This window comes from Hypanus sabinus, chromosome 16 (genome assembly GCF_030144855.1).
Source record: "Hypanus sabinus isolate sHypSab1 chromosome 16, sHypSab1.hap1, whole genome shotgun sequence".
In the NCBI taxonomy this organism is placed as follows: Eukaryota; Metazoa; Chordata; class Chondrichthyes; order Myliobatiformes; family Dasyatidae; genus Hypanus; species Hypanus sabinus.
Window position 1 is genome coordinate 85,591,800 of NC_082721.1, and position 20,583 is coordinate 85,612,382.

Consider the following 20,583-nt stretch of genomic DNA (forward strand, 5'->3'; position numbering starts at 1 on the left):
TTCCTGTGACCGCATGGGTTACTGGGTGCTCTGGATTCCTCCCATAGTCCAAAGGCACACCAGTGGATAGGTTATTTGGCTAGGGTTAAATTAGGAGTTTGCTGGGTGATGTGGCTCGAAGGGCCAGAAGGGACTGTTCTGTGTTGTAGTGAAATGGGATTACCATGGGTGTTTGATGGTCAGTGGGGCCTTGATGGGCTGAAGGGCCTGTTCTGTGCTGTGTCTCCATAATCCTGATGTGTAGTTGGGAGAATCACAATGGGCTCTTTCTGTGCTGCAATCCTGCCTCTCTCTCAAGACTTTGCTTTTGAAATGGCATCCATACACATCATTGCTTGAAGCCTCAATTGAATTTAATCGGAGAGTAAAACCAGACCAAAAATCATTCAACGAGGCAAGTCTTGGGTTAAAAGACAAGAATTTATTGAGTTACATAGTTATAATTTAGTGATAACTCAGACAAGGATATACAAAGACTGTAGTCAGGAACATCAAGGGCAGCATCAGTACAGGGTGTGAAAACTTCCAGCAGCCCCACAAGGAGCTGCCACAGTGAACAGTTTAATTGGGAGCTACCGACCAACGCAGCAAAAGGTGAGTTATGCTTCAAGAGAAGGGGGCAAGGGGGTGAGTTGCAGTCGGTGTTGGCTTGCTCCACAGTTTTTGTTGTAGGAAAAGTGTTGGCCTTTCCTTCTTAACTTGTTAAAACTCATTTTAATGTTCTGATGGCTTTACTGATGCAGACAGTGGTAAGCATAAGCAACAGTGGTATAATATCTTTTGGGTGGCAGGGTGGAGATACATCCCCACAAAGGAGGTGTAAAGTGCCCCTTCCCTCTGCTAGCCTGCAGATCACCCTGGGACGAGGTGTAGCACCTGCATCGCCTCCTCCCCCACCCACCCCAATCAGGGTCTCATGAGGCCATGGGAGCAGGAGGTGGACGGTCGTATGAGCAGCCGGTGCATATCACAAGTCCTGGTTATGCGACCACTGATGCCAGGCAGACCACCTCTGAAGAGTATTGACAATTGCTGGGGTCACCGGTCATGTAAGGACACTGCCCAGAAGATGGCAATAACAAACCACAGAAAAATTTGCCAAGAAGAGCCCTGGTCATGGAAAGACAATGATCGACTATGTCATACGACATGGCACATAATTAACAAATAACACCCTAACCATTGGGAGAGCTTCCCATGACCTTTCACAGAAGCATGATCAAACAAAGCGTGACATGGATTCTGAGAGCAGGTGATCAGAAGCTTAGATGAAGAAGTGGATTCCAAGGATTGTCTCAAAGAGGGGTTCAGGGAGAGGAATTCCAGACTTCAGGTCTAAGCAAGTTCTGTTGGATCAGTCAGATTCAGAGATGAGAAGGGGAACAGAACAGAGGAACTCAGGACTAGTAGGCTCCGAAAAGAAGAGTGAAACCATGGAAATAAAGTAAGAAAAGTGAAGTTTAACAGTTAGCCAGTGCAAGCATGAAGGAGACTGATGAAGAGAACTCAGTGCTAGTTAGGACACTGGTGTCAGTTTTCTGGCTGGACTGTAGTCCACAGAGAGCAGATCAAGGACAAATAGCTAGGAGTATATTGGAACGATCAGGTCTAGCAGAAATGAAAAGGGTAAGGAAGCTGCAAGAAAGGTGAGTTGAGGCAGGAGCAGAGTGAGGGGATTGTAGATGTAATGCAAATACTTGATAGGAAGGCGAACTCAGAACTAAATACGATGCCTGTGAACAGTTTGACAGTTTAAGCCTGCTGCTTGGGAAAGGGGTTTCAGGGTTCGAAGACATGGACTGAAATTCAATGCCTTTGGCCTTCACATCGTTATGCTTGGGGACATCTCTACTCGTGTGGTCCCTGGAGAAAACCAATACAATGAGCAAGAATTCAGCAGTAATGTGATCTTTCTGGGATCTTTCTCACAGTCTTTATGTCTAAATTGAAGCCTAATTTTGTTTGGACCAGGGAGAAAGGAACCATGAGTGGGAATTGAAAGGCAGTGAAAAGGAAAGACTTACGCTTCACATTCTTTTACATTGCGGAAATCTGAACCGATGGGGTATGTTTAAACCGTAGTTGGTTGCAGTGTAAGACACACCAAACAACCAGCTCACAGCAAGCTCCTGTGATTTTGAGTACCTAGTCTGGTTTTGGTGGTGTTATTGGAGAGAAAGTATTGGCCAAGGCGCTGTGGCAGACTCCATCTCCAACTCGCTGAGGACCTCAATAACTCTTTTGAGATCTGAGTGAAAATCTTGTTCTTGCCGTCCATCAGATTCTGGTTAAGGCTGGATCTGATCTGAAGCTTTTGCAGGTCAGGATCCCAATATACTGGCTGGGGTCAGGGTTGTCTCTGTGGGTGTAAAAGTCCTCACAGCTTGCTACACACTGACACAAAAGCAAAAACAAAAAGGGTTGCGGATGGCTGTACATTGACCCACACACTACCATTCAATCCCTGGTTTTGACCTTCCCACTGCATGTACACTCGCAGGACTGCAACTCTGCAACAAGGTTTGAGAAGGCATCCCAGACAACTGGATCATCGTTGCAGACGGTTCCGCCTCCCCTTTCCTCCTGGGCCTGGTCTCGGTTGATATCCCCAATGCAGGTCCACTTTTTACCTCCTTCTCCTGTTGTCACACACCACTTCGAGTGATCCACATGGGTGGTAAAATTGATGCTGGAGGGGAATTTAATTCTCTCCACGTTGTACACTGCGTACTCCGCTGTGCAGTTGGAGGGAAGGGCATGTGGAGAATTCAGCCACGTCTGGGCCAGCAGGTCACTCTTGAGGTCGCTGGCCACCCAGCCAGAATACAAATCTGCAGACATAAGGAATGGGAAAAGAATGAGGTCAGAGTGTGCTCTGCTGTTCAATAAGACAACGGCTGATTCAATCCTCCAATTTCCTGCATGATCCCTGTAACCCTTGATTGCTCAATTGTACAACAATTCTGTTAATCTCAGTTTTGAATGACTTGGAATCTGTAGTTGTTTGGAGCACAACATTCCAAAGATAGATTCAATGATTAAAGTACATTTATTATAAAAGTACTTATAAATTATACAACCTTGAGATTTGTCTGCTCACAGGTAGCCACAAAACAAGAAGCACTAAAGAACCCAGTTTAAAAAAATTCAACACCCAATGTGGGGGAGGGGATATGGGGAAAGATATATATATATCTACAGTCAGCCCTCTTTATCTGCAAGTTCTGCATCTGCAAATTCAACCAACTGCGAATTGAGAAAACCCGGACGTGCTCTTCCAGCACTTGTTGTTCGAGTGTGTACAGACTTTTTTTCTTGTCATTATTCCCTAAACAATGCAGTATAACAACTATTTTACATAGCATTTACATTGTATTAAGTATTCTAAGTAATCCAGAGACGACTTAAAGTATACGGGAGGATGTGTGTGGGCTATTGTGGATCGGGATCGAAAAAAATCATAAGTTCTCTTACTAAGTAAGTTGGAACAGGTGCATCCAGTATTATTTAACGTCAGTTAGTCAAATGTTTGTCTTAGTATATAGTATATATTTTACCTTTCTACGCATATAAAACACTTAAGAATGTATGCTTCAGCACCGGGCTCGATCCAGTGACAGATCGCTATCGAGGGTGCTCTCCACTGTGCCGGGTTGATGTGGAGGATCAAAACCCCAAAACCCAATAATTAAACCACTGCGTTGCTTAGTAATAATTGTAGCTTTCATTGGGGCAGGGCCTTTCTCACTTTATCCTTTAAAATTGTTCCGATCATTGACCAACGTAGCTTAACGCTTTTACAATGACCGATGGCGTTTCACCTCTTTCCAATCGCTTTATTATTTCCTCTTTATTTTCAATCGTGATTGTGATTATTTTCATGAACAGAAACACCACAGATTCAGAGCTTCACCGCTGGGTCCTAATGTCCACCTCACTGAGCCAGGTTAAATAAAGTCTGGGGTTTTGCTGGGTGAAGGTCCACCACATTGAGACAGGTTGAATAAGGGACTTAAGCATCCATGGTACCTGTGAGGGGCCCCGAAACCATTCCCTCACGGATAAGGAGGGCCGACTATATATATAAGAGAGAGAGGGAGGGAGAGAGAGAGGGGGGGAGAGAGAGAGGGGGGGAGAGAGAGAGGGGGGGAGAGAGAGAGGGGGGGAGAGAGAGAGGGGGGGAGAGAGAGAGGGGGGGAGAGAGAGAGGGGGGGAGAGAGAGAGGGGGGGAGAGAGAGAGGGGGGGAGAGAGAGAGGGGGGGAGAGAGAGAGGGGGGGAGAGAGAGAGGGGGGGAGAGAGAGAGGGGGGGAGAGAGAGAGAGGGGGGGAGAGAGAGAGGGGGGGAGAGAGAGAGGGGGGGAGAGAGAGAGGGGGGGAGAGAGAGAGGGGGGGAGAGAGAGGGGGGGGAGAGAGAGGGGGGGGAGAGAGAGGGGGGGGAGAGAGAGGGGGGGGAGAGAGAGGGGGGGGAGAGAGAGGGGGGGAAGAGAGAGAGGGGGGGAAGAGAGAGAGGGGGGGAAGAGAGAGAGGGGGAAGAGAGAGAGGGGGAAGAGAGAGAGGGGGAAGAGAGAGAGGGGGAAGAGAGAGAGGGGGAAGAGAGAGAGGGGGAAGAGAGAGAGGGGGAAGAGAGAGAGGGGGAAGAGAGAGAGGGGGAAGAGAGAGAGGGGGAAGAGAGAGAGGGGGAAGAGAGAGAGCAAACAAATCATGCAAACAACAGGATTCAGAACAAAACTGATTCCATAGGCCCAGAGCAACCGGAGTAGGTCCATAGCCTCAGTCTCATTTCATCACATAACCCTCTGAGCAAAGAAATTCCTCCTCATTTCCATCCGAAGTGGGCAAACCTTTTTCCTTGGGGCATGAGAGACTGCAATTGCCAAAGGTCTAGAACAGTAAACAATTGATCTGGAGAATTCGGTGAGGCAGGTAATATCTGTATGGGGCGGGGGGGAGGGGGTTTGTGGTGATGGAAGGAATTGTTAATGTTTCTGATTAAATCCTGAGCCAACGCAGCAACGTCCATTCTGAAACATTAAATATAACCCCCACCCAATAGATGCTGCTTGACATGCTGAGTTCCTCCACAGTTTGTTGCTTCAGGTTCCAGTATCTACACTCTATCATGTTTGTCAGACTGTTAGAGTTTTACTTCCTTAAATCTGTGTGCATTATTCCAGGAAGGTTTTAGTTTGCTGGAACGAGTTAAGCTATAAAGCAAGCAGAGTTACTTCACAGGAGAGTCATCCAATAACACCTGACTCCAAGACACGTGGCAATATATTAAGGAATTTGCTGGAAAATTGGTCAAGAATAAAGAAATGTAGAGAGAAAGATAAGTTGAAGGAGTTAACGTTCGAGCAGCTAACTCCACCACGGACAGTCCCAAGCCTAGCTACAAAAGTAAGAGCTTTGGGCATGAGGCTAGCAACCTCATCCCATAAAAATCCAGAAGGTACAGAAACATCAGCTGAAGCTCCGAAGACCTCATCCTCAGAGAGAGAGGATTGTTTAAGATCTGTATGCCCCACAACCACTGGACTAAGTGTGTAAATGTAGGAGGGGATTATGTTGAAAAATAAATGTGCTAGGTTTTCTAAAATTGACTCCTTCTACCTTAGACCACAAACTTTTCAATCACCCTTCATACAACCTCTGGCTAAAGAAATTACTCCTCATATCTGTTCTCAAAGGACATCCTTGTATTCTGAGGTTGTGCCCTCTGGTCCTAGACTCCCTCATTAACTGAAACATCCTCTCCATGTCCTCTCTATCTAGACCTTTCAATATTCAATAAGTTTCAATTAGATCACCCCTCTTTCTTCTGAACTCCAGTGAGTACAGGATCAGAGTCACCAAACGCTTCTCATACATTAACTCATTCATGCCCAGGGTCATTCTTGTGAATCTCAACAAAGATGTGATGAGATGAGAGCCATAAGTAACAAATGATTGATTACTCTACCTGCTCCGAAGTTACTGTACTTTGCAAAGCTGATGAATTGTTTCCCTGCTGCTGATGAAAGGGCAATCTTTCGCTTCCATGGAGGGCTTTTCTTGTGCTTGCCTCTTGCTGCTCTCTGGAGGTCCGGTAGATCTTTAGCAAAGGAGGGTGGGACCAAGTAATCATAGACATGAGGGTTGTTGTATAGCAACTGAGTGCCTAGAGAAAAATGTTCAGTGGTGTATTTTAGGAACTTTTCATTATAGATCAGCCTGAAGGTATTCAACATTACACATAAAAACTGGGAAAATATTCTACTCAACAGATATACCTGGAGGAAATCTGTTCAAGAGGGGGCTACACTACAAGAAAGTGACCCCCACTCTGCCACAGAGAACAGTGGTACCTGCAAAAGGAGAGAGTGAGCAACCAAAAGACCCAACCACTAACCACAGCCACCACTTACTCTCGCCCACTCGCCCACTCTCGCCCAACCACTAACCACAGCCACCACTTACTCTCGCCCACTCGCCCACTCTCGCCCAACCACTAACCACAGCCACCACTTACTCTCGCCCACTCGCCCACTCTCGCCCAACCACTAACCACAGCCACCACTTACTCTCGCCCACTCGCCCACTCTCGCCCAACCACTAACCACAGCCACCACTTACTCTCGCCCACTCTCGCCCAACCACTAACCACAGCCACCACTTACTCTCGCCCACTCGCCCACTCTCGCCCAACCACTAACCACAGCCACCACTTACTCTCGCCCACTCGCCCACTCTCGCCCAACCACTAACCACAGCCACCACTTACTCTCGCCCACTCTCGCCCACTCTGCAGCAGAATATTTGGATCTTGGATTGGCCTTTACAGTCACCCTTTAGGAAAGAGCAATCATACTCGACTCGATCACACCACATCATAGTCTGGTGTTTCAATGATTTGAAAAAAAACTCTTATTTCAGAAAATAATGGACCATACTGTCTTGCTGGTGTGAGATACTTGCCATAGAACTTACAGAAAAAAAAATCAATACATCACGAGGGGTCCAGTTAAGCATTTCTTCTCTGCTGACATCTTACTTAATCTCCATTTCATTTGTCTTTGCATATTTTCTAATAGAGTCAAAGAAACATAGAAGCATAGAAAACCTACAGCACAATACAGACCCTTCGGCCCACAATGCTGTGCCGAACATGTACTTACTTTAGAAATTACCTAGGGTTACCCATAGCCCTCTATTTTTCCAAGCTCCATGTACCTATCCAGGAGTCTCTTAAAAGACCCTATTGTATCTGCCTCCACCACCGCTGCCGGCAGCCCATTCCACACTCTGACTACTGTCTGTGTAAAAAACTTACCCCTGACATCTCCTCTGTACTTACTTCCAAGCACCTTAAAACAGTGCCCTCTTGTGTTAGCCATCTCAGCCCTGGGAAAAAGCCTCTGACTATCCACACAATCAATGCCTCTCAACATCTTATACACCTCTATCAGGTCACCTCTCATCCTCTGTCGCTCCAAGGAGAAAGGCCGAGTTCACTCAACCTATTCTCATTAGGCATGCTCCCCAATCCAGGCAACATCCTTGTAAATCTCCTCTGCACCCTTTCTATGGTTTCCACATGCTTCCTGTAGTGAGGCGACCAGAACTGAGCACAGTACTCCGAGTGGGGTCTGACCAGGGTCCTATACAGCTGCAACATTACCTCTCGGCTCCTAAACTCAATCCCACAATTGATGAAGGCTAATACACCGTATGCCTTCTTAACCATAGAGTCAACCTGCGTAGCAGCTATGAGTGTCCTATGGACTCGGACCCCAAGATCCCTCTGATCCTCCACACAGCCAAGAGTCTTACCATTAATATTATTTTCTGTCATCATATTTGACTGACCAAAATGAAACACCTCACACTTATCTGGATTGAACTCCATCTGCCACTTCTCAGCCCAGTTTTGCATCCTATTAATGTCCCACTACAACCTCCAATCCACAACACCCCCAACCTTTGTGTCATCAGCAAATCTACTAACCCATCCCACCACTTCCTCATCCAGGTCATTTATAAAATCATGAAGAGAAGGGGTCCCTGAACAGATCCCTGGGGCATACGACTGGTCACTGACTTCCATGCAGAATATGACGCATTTACAGCCACTCTTTGCCTTCTGTGGGCAAGCCAGACCTTAATCCTACCTTCCAAGGCTTTCTCATGGCCCCTTCTGGCTCTCCTTAATTTTATTCTTAAACTCCTTCTTGCTCACCTTATAATCTTCTAGATCTCTATCATTATCTAGTTTTTTGAACCTTTCATAAGCTTTTCTTTTCTTCTTGACTAGATTTACAACAGCCTTTGTACACCACGGTTCCTGTACCCTACCATCCTTTCCCTGTCTCATTGGAATGTACCTGTACAGAACTCCACGCAAATATTCCCTGAACATTTGCCAAATATCTGCCATACATTTCCCTGAGAACATCTGTTCCAATTTATGCTTCGAAGTTCCTGCCTGATAACCTCATACTCCAATTAAATACTTTCCTAACTTGTCTGTTCCTATCCCTCTCCAATGCTATGGTAAAGGAGATAGAATTGTGGTCACTGTCTCCAAAGTGCTCTCCCACTGAGAGATCTGACACCTGACCAGGTTCATTTTCCAATACCAGATCAAGTACAGCCTCTCCTCTTTTAGGCTTATCTACATACTGTGTCAAGAAACCTTCCTGAATGCACCTAACAAACTCCACCCCACCTTGGTTTAGGGAGATGTCAATCAATATTTGGGAAATTAAAATCTCCCACACCAACCCTGTTATTATTACACCATAGAGAAATCATAGAGTCATAGAGAGATACAGTATGGAGACAAGCCATTTAGCCCATCATCTTCAAGTTAACCATCAATCACCCATTGCACTAATCCTAAATTAATCCCTTATATCCCTCCCCCCCACCCCAGGATTCTGCTATTCAGCTACACACTCAGGGCAATTCATGGCACCAATTCACCCACCAACCCGCAGCTCTTTGAATGTGTGAGAAAACCACATCACCTAGAGGAAAGCCACAAAGACACAGAGAGAATGGGCAAACACCATACAGACAGCACCTGAAACTAGGACTGAACGGGGGTCTCTGGCACTGTGAGGTTGTGGCTCTGCACGCTGCACCACTGTGTCTCCTTACATAATTGCTCCTCTTTTATGTGTCTTTCTCCTTCTCCTCATCCATATTGTGGGGAAGTGTGGTCTTCATTCTACTACCAGCTAGCATGAGCTAACAGCTTTGGCAAAGACCATTTTTATTGAGTGTCCACAGACCATTCCAGCATCTGGAGCACCCTGTGCTCACCCAGTGCAGGTTGATCAGAAGCAAGGCTGAAGCCAGGAATTTGGAGGTTGATTCCAATGGACCTCCCACCTAAGGTAGCCTCATATCAGCAACTCAACCAATGGCCATGTTGGGCTGTGCACAACTCAACCAATGGCCACTCTGGGGCTGTGCACAATTCAACCAATGGCCACTCTGGGCTGTACACAACTCAACCAATGACTATGTTGGGCTGTGCACAACTCAACCAATGGCCACTCTGGACAGTGCACAACATGACCAATGGCTATGCTGTGCTGTACACAAAGCAAATGATTTGCTGCATTATATTAAAGAAATGTTTGTAACCCAAACCACATTTCATGCCACTTTCAGGTCACCTCAATGCACATTGTACCTCTCAAATTGCTTCTGAAATTTGTGGTGAAGGAAATCCAGTTGGCAATTTGGGCTCCCACAAACAGTAATAATCATAGGCATAGAAACATAGAAAACCTACAGCACAATACAGACCCTTCAGCCCACAAAGCTGTGCTGAACGTGTACTTACTTTAGAAATTTCCTAGGGTTACCCATAGCCCTCTATTTCTCCAAGAAATTCCATGCATTTCTCTAGATGGTTTATAATTTTTGCTACTCTGCCCACCTCGATAGCTTGCTTCTGATCAAAAAGTACAACCCCTGTGTTTAGGAAGAAATGGACAATGAGCAATAAACATTTCCATCTCAATATATTCTAAAAAACATTGCAAAAAAAATGCTATCAAATGAGGGGCAGCTCATTTCAAATATGCACCACCCTCTTTGTGAAGAATATGCCCTGATGTTCCTTTTAAATCTCTCACTCTGATCTTAAACCGGTGCTCTCATGTTTTCAGCGCCCCCTCCCAGGGACTCTGTACTTTCATCCTGGATCTGCTCCTCAGAATCAGGTTCGTTATCACAGGCATGTGACGTGAAATTTGTTAACTTAGCAGCAGCTGTACAATGCAATACATAATATGGAAGAAAAAAAACAGAAAATAAAATAATAAATAAATAAATAAATAAATAACAGTATATGTGTATTGAATAGATTAAAAATTGTGCAAAAACACAAATACTATATATCAAAAAAGTGAGGTAGTGTCCAAGGGTTCAATGTCCATTTAGGAATTGGATGGCAGAGGAAAGAAGCTGTTCCTGAATCGCTGAGTGTGTGTCGTCAGGCTTCTGTACCTCCTACCTGATGGCAACAGAGAGAAAAGGGCATGCCCTGGGTGCTGGGGATCCTTAATAATGGACGTTGCCTTTCTGAGACACCGCTCCTTGAAGATGTCCTGGGTACTTTGCAGGCTAGTACCCAAGATGGAGCCGACTAAATTTACAACCTTCTGCAGCTTTTGGTCCTGTGCAGTACACACCCCACCCACCCCCAATACCAGACAGTGATGCAGTCTGTCAGAATGCTCTCCATGGTACATCTATAGAAGTTTTTGAGTGTATTTATTGACATGCCAAATCTCTTCAAACTCCTAATGAAGTATAGTCGCTGCCTTGCCTTCTTTAAAACTGCATAGATATGTTGGGACCAGATTAGATCCTCAAAGATCTTGAGGAACTTGAAGCTGCTCACTCTCTCCACTTCTGATCCCTCTATGGGATCAGGTGATCCCTCCATCCCCTACATTCCTGGGAACGACGACCTGTCAGTGCGGCACATTGAATGGTAGGGCACTGAGGAGTGTGGAAGAACAAAAGGTTCTGGGAATACAGATTTATAATTCCTTGAAAGTGGTGTCACAGGTAGATAGGATCATAAAGAGAGCTTTTGGCACATTGCACTTCATGAATCAAAGTAGAGAGTACAGGAATTGGGTTGTTATATTGAAGTTGTACAAGGTGTTGGTGAGGCCTAATTTGGAGTATTGCATGCAGTTCTCGTCACCTACCTACAGAGAAGACGTCAGTAAAATTGAAAGCATACAGAGAACAGTTACAAAGATGTTGTCAGGCCTTGAGGGCCTGGGTTATAGGTTATGACTCTATTCCCTGGAGTCTAGGGGAATGAGGGGTGATTTGATAAAGATAATACAAAATTAGGAGGGGTATAAACAGGGCAAATGCAAGCAGCCTTTTTCCCCTGAGGTTGGGTGAGACTAGAATTAGAGGTTATAGGTTTGGGGTTAAGGGTGTAATACTTAAGGGAAACATGAGAATGGTGAGACCGTGGAACGAGCTGCCAGCAGAAGTAGTGGATATGTAACACTTAAGAGAAGTTTGGATAAGCACACGTACACGAGGGGTATGAAGGACTATGGTCCAGGGTTAGGTCGATGGGACTAGATGTAATAATAGTTTGACACGGTCTTAGGTGGGTGGAAGAGGCCTAAATCTGGTTATAGTATACCATGACTCTCTGATTCTTGTCATGCTTCCAAGTCCAGGCAACATCCTGGTAAATCTTTTCTGTACTTTTTAGTTTAATAACACCTTTCCTATAACAGTGGCCAAGACAGTACACAATACTCCAAATGCTGTCTCGATGAAATCTCACATACCTGCACCTCCCAATTCCTGTACTCCACACTGCGCAGAACTTCTGTAGTACCATACTTCACACAGTGCAGCAGAGCTTCAGTACCTTCCCATTGACATTGCTGCTCTCCATTTGTACCATCATCAAAGGAGCAGCACCCCCCTTTGTGCATCAAAATCTGATCGTATTTGTATTCCCAACCCGCTGCAGGAGGATTTCAACTTAGAAACTTCGGACTTCAAGGCTATGCGCACCTCCTGTTAACTCAAACCCAGAAGGCATACCTTTTGAGAAAGCGCCTTACCAATTTCCTGGAACTGAGAATAGGGGTATGTGACACAGAGGAAGGATTGACCATTTTTCCAGCCGCTGTGAGGCCACTCGTAGCTTTCTGTAGATTTCGGGGGGAAGTGTGGGGTACTGTGAACTAACCAGAAGCCTTGTTTCTGATCCAGAAGTACAACCCCTAGGTTTAGGGAGAAAATGGACAATGATCAATAAACATTTCCATCCCAATATATTCTAACCAACATTGCAAAGAAATATCCAGACTGAGATTTTCAATCTCACAGGAAGCTACAGTCAAAGTGGGAATCTCAGTAACCCACCACAGCAGGTGCCATCTGAAAAGTTTCCTCCTCAGGCACTTAATCTGATCAACCATTCCATTTACTCCCCACTCCACCCCCCTCTATTTATTATTTGTCGCTTCACTGCACTATAGACACATTAAACGACTTTTTATAATATTGTTTGCATTGTAAGTACAAGCTAGCATTTACATACTTATGCACAATTCATTCTATTCCTGTCCTTTAAACTCTTACCGTTACAAGACTCTCTCAACTACGCCAGCTTCTGAGCTTTAAACGCTGTAAACTCTCTGAAGTACGGATAGATGGCGCGGCTAGTTTAGGGGCTTAGGATGTTCGCATTAATTAATAATCATGTTTTGGGTGCCAAGAACTGAGCATTTAAGGAACACCTGAACATAGGTTCTGAGCTCAGTCATAAGCCTATCAGAGATTTCATGTAGCGTTTCTTTTGTGCTCAGTTTTTTGATCCGTTTGAAACCGTGCCTCAAATACTCCAGCATTTGGGTCCAAGCCATCGTCGTCAAGGACTCTATTTACAGCACGATTGAGCCAACATGGACCCAGTGGGGTATCAGAGTCTATCGCCTGCTGTGACCAGTCACAGCGAAGATACTTCCTGAATGAGCCTGGAGATCCACGACCTCCAGGTTGCCATTGGTCAGCTTTGGCAAGGAGGAAGCCAGAGTCACTTGGGAGAACCAATCAGATCCCAGAGCCAGTGAACTTTCCGACCACAGAGGGATCTGACTGCAACCCAGGCTTTTGCTGTGGCTTCCTCCTTCAATGCTCGTTAGTGTTTGAACTTCAGCTTGGAGTATGGAGGAGTGGCCTTCGTTATCTCTCTCAACTGGAAGAGCTCTGGGCTGGACCACCACACATTGGGAACATAAGTCAGAGGTCTTCGAGTATTTAGAGAAGCTCGTGCTGCAGTGAGGGTGGCGTTTCATCACCCCGCCAGATGGCCCGATGAAGGTTTGACTGGGGAGGATGGTCAGTGGCCAACTACGTGATCAAATTTCGGACCTTGGTATAGGAGAGTGGTTGGCACGTGGAGGCCTTGGCCATGCTACACCGCCATGGACTGAAGGATTCCTTTGCCTTGGGAGAGCCAGCAGAGAACTTGGAGGTTCTCATCGACCAGTCTATCCGTCTTGATAATCGTCTGGCACAGCGAAAGTAGGACCACTTCAGGAGGTCAAAGAGAGCCGGTCCGAGCCCGGTCCCCACGCAGCACAGTTCTACTCCCCAACCCTGGGCCATGACCAGCCCATCGCCGGCTCAAGATCAAATCGAACCCATGCAGGTTGGTTGCATTAGACTCTCCGCAGACGAGAGGTCCCGGCGTCAGAGTCAAGGTTGCTGCTTTTACTGTGAGGAAGCAGGTCACCTGGGGCACTGCTAACACTGTCCAGGACTGTGCTAGTAGCAGCCACAGCACCCAATCCCACGGAATCTGGTTTCGTGCTGAAGGCGGAATTCACCTGGTTAAGAACTTGGGTCAGGTGAAGGCTTTTGTGGACCCAGGGGCAGCAGGTAACTTTCTGGATTTAGAAACTGTCCATCGGTTCGAGATACTGCTGCGAGTGTTGAGCCAGTCCTTGCCTGCAACCGTCTAAGATGGCCAGCCACTAGGTTCGGGCAGATCCAGCAACAGACTGTGGAATTGCAGATGAGGATGGGGGATCATGTGGAAGACATTAGTTTCTACATTATTGACTCTCCACTCATACCCCTGATCCTTGGGCACCCTTGGCTGTCCAGGCATAACCCATCCGTGGACCAGAGAGAGGGGAGGATCATTGCTTGGTCCAGTCCCTGTATGACGCTTTGTTTGCGGCATGGTGTTCCGACACCCAGACTCTCCAGTGACCATGACTTATAAGGAGGCAGGCTTCAGTACCAGGGAACCTGAGACCTTCTAGAGACCTCGTCCAGACCTCAGGAGTGATCAAGCTGGTTCTGGCCAAGGGGGAGAGCAAGTTCTGACAAGAGTCTAGTAAATATCCCCAAGGAGTTAGAGAGAGGGAATTTCTACATTAGAAGAAGACCGGGGAGATGCCTGAGCAGACTGGGAGACTTGCCGCTAAGCTGAAATGGGGAAGGGCTCCTTTATCCCGCATATTCCCGGGATGCAAACACCCTTTGTAACACCTTGTTGCTGTTGCCTATGGGTATAGATGGGGGGGGGGGGTGTTTAGGCTCTGATTTAGGCTGTTCCTTGCTAATGAGAGAGGTCAGAGTAGAATGGCCAGACTGGTTCAAGCTGATAGGAAGATGACAGTAACTCAAATAACTACGTGTTACACAGGTGGTGTTCAGGAGAGCATCTCTGAATGCACAACACATCAAACCTTGAAGTGGATGAGCTACAGCAGCAGAAGACCACAAACATACACTGAGTGGCCACTTTGTTAGGCCCAGCAGGTAGCCAATAAAGAATCCACTGAGTGCACAATTCTTTATAACTGTTGAATGTTGATGTTTTTTGTCGCATGTTGCACCCTGACCAACACACCACAGCAAGTTTCTCGTATATGTAATCGTAAATGGAGAGTAAATTTGATCCTTGATTCTCTGGGATGATAAAGGACCCCATCAGGAATAAAACACCAGTTTCCACTTATAAACTCCGTTAATGTTGGAAAATGTTCCAAGATCCTACACAGGACTGTAGGGAGAGGAGAGCGTAGTGGCTCAACTAGCAGACCTGCTGCCTCAGAGTCCCAGCAGCCCAGGGTCAATCCTGATATCTGGTCTGTCCATGTGGAGTTTGCACGTTCTCTTTGTGACCTCATGGTTTTTTTTTTCTGGATGCTCTGGTTTCTGGCCACTTCCCAAGGATGTGCTGGTTAGTAGGGTAATTAACTACTGTAAACTACCCCTCCTGGTTCCAAAGGTAGTCATAGCCAAAGGGTGGTGGTGGGGATGAGCTCCCACTGCTTATCAAACGCTCTTCATGGCGTGCATCTCAAACAGCCTCTGACAACCAAGTCCATCTCCTGGCCTTCACGTGCGGCAGAGTTCTTATGCCCAACGGAGCTGTTCTCACTGACAGGAGAAGGGGCAAAGGTGGGCCAGTTGCTCCAGGCAGATGGGGCTCGTTAACCACAGATGGTAGCTCATCTAGGAGAGGGAAAACTCTCCTTGCAGCTATACCCGCTCACGGGAAAGGCTTTGGGAGTAAACCCTGAGGAAAAATCCGGAGTTGGAGTCGTTCCTTTGGCCCTGTCATCAGCATGGAGAGGGGGGGGGGGGGTTCCACTGCATGGGCAACAGATGGATCTCCATATCAACTCTGCCCTGGCTTGGGCCCTGAAGAGGCCACTCCCAGTGACTACCAGAGGCGCAGTACCCATGGTCGACCACGACTGACGGAGGCCACACTACCCCTCCTGTAGAGATGGGAATGTGAGATAGGTGGGTGTACGTGGAGGAATGGGATTAATGGGAATACTTTAAGAGACAGCATGGTAGAGTAGTGGTTAGCAATACAAGTGGGTCAGGTTCAATTCCCGCTGTTGTCTGTGAGGAGTTTGAACATTCCCCCTGTGACTGCATGGGTTTCCTCTGGGCGTTCCAGTTGCCTCCCACATTCCAAAGACACGATGGTTGGTAGGATAACTGGCCGCTGTAAATTGTCCCGCAATTAGGCTCGGGTTCAATCGAGGGGTTGCCGGGCAGCGTGGCTCGAAGGGACGGAAGGGCCAGTTCCGCACTGCATGCCAATAAAAAAAACCCCAAAAAAACAGCATGAATTTATTGGGACAAGTAGACTTCTAAATTGTGAGGAGATATTAAGTATCAAATATTGTTAAACACATCAAGAAACATTTTGCTAAAATGTAAAACTCTGGTCTCTGTCTCATCCCCAAATTTAATCAAACTGCCAATAGTAGACACACCTTCATCTGCCTTGTTTCTGAGCTTTGAAATTCCTTCCATAAACCTCTTTATCTCCCTGTCCTTTAAGGAGGTTACGGTGATAAGGAAGTTGAGGGAGGCAATTACAGAGCTTACAGACAAGGCTGTTGTAGGTGTGGCTACCACTGGTAGTTTTGCTATGGTACTGTTGGGGTTAGCGTAATGCTTTACAGCAGCAGCTGCAAGATTGGGGTTCAATCTCCGCCCCTGTCTATACGGAATTTGTATGTTCCCCTTGTGACTCCATGGGCTTCCTCAGGGTTCTCCGATTCTTTCCCACATTCCGAAGACGTACAGGTTAGGGTTGGTAAGTTGTGGGCATACTATGTTGGCTCCGGAAATAAGGGGACACATGTGGGCTGCCCCCAGCACATCCTCAGACTGTGTTGGTCATTGACACAAAAAATTAAGCATTTCACTGTATGTTTCAATGTAGATGTGTCAAATCAAGCTAATCTCTCTCTTTAATCTTTCACCCTTTCTAACCAAGTTTACTTCTGTCAAAAATTCTCTTGTGAAACACTTTTGAACATTTTAAACATAGTGCTTGCCAAAAAATAAATTTAGTTATTGTTTGACAGGGAGCAGGTTTGAAGGTAGCTACATCCACAGAATGCAGGAGGAACTCAGCAGGTCCGTGGAAAAGAGTGAACAGTCATATCGGGCTGAGACCCTTCATCAGGACTCACAATTAGGTGTCTAGAGACCTAATGGTTTCAAGGGTGGGAGAAAAGAAATGTGGTTTGCAAATAGACCAGCGCTGGGAGAATGCAGAATTCTAGAGCTGAAGGAAGGTAAGGCAGCCAAGGTTGAAGCAGTGGAGGGGTTTGAACACATAAACGGACATTTCCAAATCTGACTCTTTACCAGATTAGACCAGGTCACCTAGAAATTTAAGGTAGTATAAGATAGCATACATATCTTGATAATAAATTTTACTTTGATTTTCAATTTCACTTTGATTCAGAAGTTGGTGTGAGTTAAGATGTAGTCCAGGGATGGCAGACCTTTTTGATCCCTAAATTGGTAAGTATAACAGAGACAGATGGAAATAAATGAAGCATTTAAAAGAATTATCAATATCAATCTCAGAAAAAAACAATTGAAAAATAACGTTATTTCTAAATAGTATTGTTATTGTAACTGTGTTCACCGGGTCTGTGAGGATTTCAAAACGTATTTTCTAATCATCTAGCTGGGGCCAAGCTTGTGTGAGACATTTCCAGCGAAAACATCTCACTGCTTTCAGATTGTAAAAAAATCGTTTGCTGCTGCACTTGGCACTTTTATTTTCCTATTAATATCGGGGGTTTCAAGAATCGAGGAGCGGCACTGTATGCCGCGTGCTAACAAATTTTCTGTGTGTGGCATAGGTTAGCCAACCAAGTAGGCAATAGAGTTTACATGGGTTGAAGATAGGGATTAGCATTGGAATTGTCAGGTTCGGAGATTCTAAAAGAGGGTAGAAATTACCGGAAGTCAGAAACTTGCTCTGGGGTTTGGAATAAGTGAGGGAACATCATACCAAGCTTTGCTCATCACCTTTAGTGTGGCCTCCACGCGAATTTGAGTCGACGCTGCTCTGGTCATTGTAGAGCACGTATGCCACGTCATCACGCTGCAATGAAAGATACTGGAGTTAAAATGGGATTGGCTCCAGCAACTGTTCGTAACTCCAGCCGGAAGCACAGACAGAATACTGGTCACACTCAGCGGCTCAGACAGCATCTGCACGGCGTGAAACTGGATTAATTTTAGATCAAAGACCTTTCATCCATCTCCACAGCTGCAACTTGAATCACTGTGTATTTCCTGTTTGTTCTGTTTTTTATTTCACATTTCTGGCCTTTTGTTTTTGTCCTCTTTAACTTCAACCACTAACCATTTGCTCTCTCCACGAATTCAGCATCTGCCTCCTTTCATCAATCCAACTGAAGAGTTTTGTATTCAAGGCCGAGTGTGGCCCTGCTCTTTGCATTTGAAATTAAGAACAATGTTTTTACGTCCATAAGAGGTGGGTATCAAAGGCAGATTTCACACACTTCTATCTACCTCTGAGCTGAATGGCTGGCTGCGTCTTTTCAGAAGGTAGTGGAAGGTCAAAGTTTTTCCATCGATCTGGAGTTAAATATGGGCCAGAATCAACTTACAAACCATCAGGCAAGAGGCACAGGTGCCTGAACTCATGGTTCAAGTACAGCTTCTGTCCCCACTGTCATCAGGCTCTTGAACCAACTTGAAAAGCTCGAACACAACCTCAGACTTTTATTTCTTTTCCTCTCCCAACTTGCGCTAATGTTGTTATGTTTATTTGTATTATTAATTATATATAATTTGTCTTCATTTTATTTATATTAATTCATGCCAGTTATGTCTATAATGTACTGTGCAGCTACTTCAAAAAGCTAATTTTCATGCCATTTAAATACCCTGGGCATGTATGCACATGTCAATGAATGTAACTCTGATCTGTAGCTTAGCCTCTCCCTGAAGGACAGTGGTGAGTCAGATGTTTTTTACTGTAATAACAATCTAATTATTTCCTGGTCTTCCAATAATAAAAACAGCTTTTTCTTTTGTTCTATATTTCATTACTTGAATTAACTGCACATACAGGATTGAAACGCATGTTTCTGGATGACCTGTTGTGACCGGCTCAAGGAGCACAGGAGGCGTATGTCTTTGGGTTCCGCAGAGAAATTGGCGGTAGTGGAACATTGCATTCGCGATAAACACAGGATTGACTTTGATGGCACAAAATTATTGTGCCACGCCAATGTCCTTTGGGACTGCCTGGTAAAGGAAGCCATTGAAATAAATCTAGAAGAACAGAATTTTGACAAAGATGAAGGTCTCACTCTAAGTAGGAACTGGAATTCAATTGTAAGCAAGGTGGGACAACAGAAACCTGATTGGATGAGGACTAACCAATCAGGAGGGACTGACCATGGGGTACAAATACCGCCAGACTAGACATGCCCAGGCCGCATCCCTGATTAAGATGGCAGAGTTTGTCATCGAAGCATCAGTTATCATCGATACCCGTACCCAGCTGGAAGCTCAAGGAGAGTTTATTCATCACTATCAGAGTTAATTCACAGATTTCTCATTAACTGGATGAGTTTATATAATTGACACATTTATGATGATTAATGTAACTGACAGGTAGATAAGAAACCAACCAGAATATCTATTTAATATGGGTGACTTGTTTTCTCATTTAATATTAAAACGATACAACTCAGACGGAGCTCAGTTTGCCCATTGTGCTGTGCTGCCTGGTTGAAAGACTTCTGTATTTACAACTTAATTCTGATGCATTTTCCAGCAGGCCCGCAGAATTTCACTTTTCAGAGAGGTATGAACTCATAAGGAGCTTCGTTGTGATGATAAGTGGGAGGGAGCTGTTTACTTAGAAGAAATATAGCAGAAACTTAGATCATTTCTGGACTGACCACTCATTAGATGTGTTGGTGTCTGATCTAAGGTGGTCTGAAATGGCAATTGTTTACACTTTTCCATAGATGCTGCCTGACTTGCTGAGTTCCTCCATCATTTTGTGTGTGTTGCTAATGAAATACACCTTAAAATAATCATTAACGAATTCCAAAATATAATTATGTTGGTTAGTATACAGTATAATTAACAAACATAATTATACACTCAATTGCTGCTTTATTGGGTAAGGAGGTGCCTAATAAAGTGGCCATGGAGTGTATGTTCACAGTCTTCTGCTGCTGCAGCCTATCACTTCAAGGTTCAACGTGTTGTGCGTTCAGAGATGCTCTTCTACACAGCACTGTTGTAATGTGTGGTTATCTGAGTTACTGTCACCACCTTGTCAGCTTGAACTGGTCTGGCCATTCTCCTCTGACCTCTCTCATTATCAAGACATTTTCACCCACAGAACTGCTGCTGGGTGTTTTATGTTTTTCACACCCTTCTCCGTAAACTCTGGAGACTGATGTGCGTGAAAATCCCAGGAGGTCATCGTTTCTGAAATACTCAAATCACTCCATCTGGCATCAACTATCATTTCACAGTTAAAGTCACTCAGTTCACCATTCTTCCCCTTTCTATCTTTGGTCTGAACAACGGCTGAACCTCTTGACCATGTCTGCATGCTTTTATGCATTGAGTTGCTGCCATTGATGGACTGATTAGATGTTTGTGCTAATGAGCAGGTGTACAGGTGTACCTAATAAAGTGGCCACTGAGTGTAAATCATAAGAAAGTAGCCTCCAAACTGATAGCAGTGAACACTGA

At 45.4% G+C, this 20,583-nt stretch overlaps 1 protein-coding gene across 2 annotated transcripts in view; it reads right to left on the reverse strand.

The window, feature by feature from the left end:
- Positions 1-401: 401 nt before the first annotated feature.
- Positions 402-20,583, reverse strand: part of dnase2 (deoxyribonuclease II, lysosomal) — a 38,621-nt gene continuing 18,439 nt past the window's right edge. For both annotated transcript variants that reach the window (XM_059992345.1, XM_059992348.1), the window contains exons 4-7: positions 17,860-17,935; positions 12,105-12,266; positions 5,960-6,157; positions 402-2,831 (exon numbers count right to left, since the gene is read on the reverse strand). In XM_059992345.1, the coding sequence (XP_059848328.1) occupies positions 2,458-2,831; positions 5,960-6,157; positions 12,105-12,266; positions 17,860-17,935 (810 nt within the window). In that variant the 3' untranslated portion in view covers positions 402-2,457. The remainder of the gene's footprint in view (positions 2,832-5,959; positions 6,158-12,104; positions 12,267-17,859; positions 17,936-20,583) is intronic.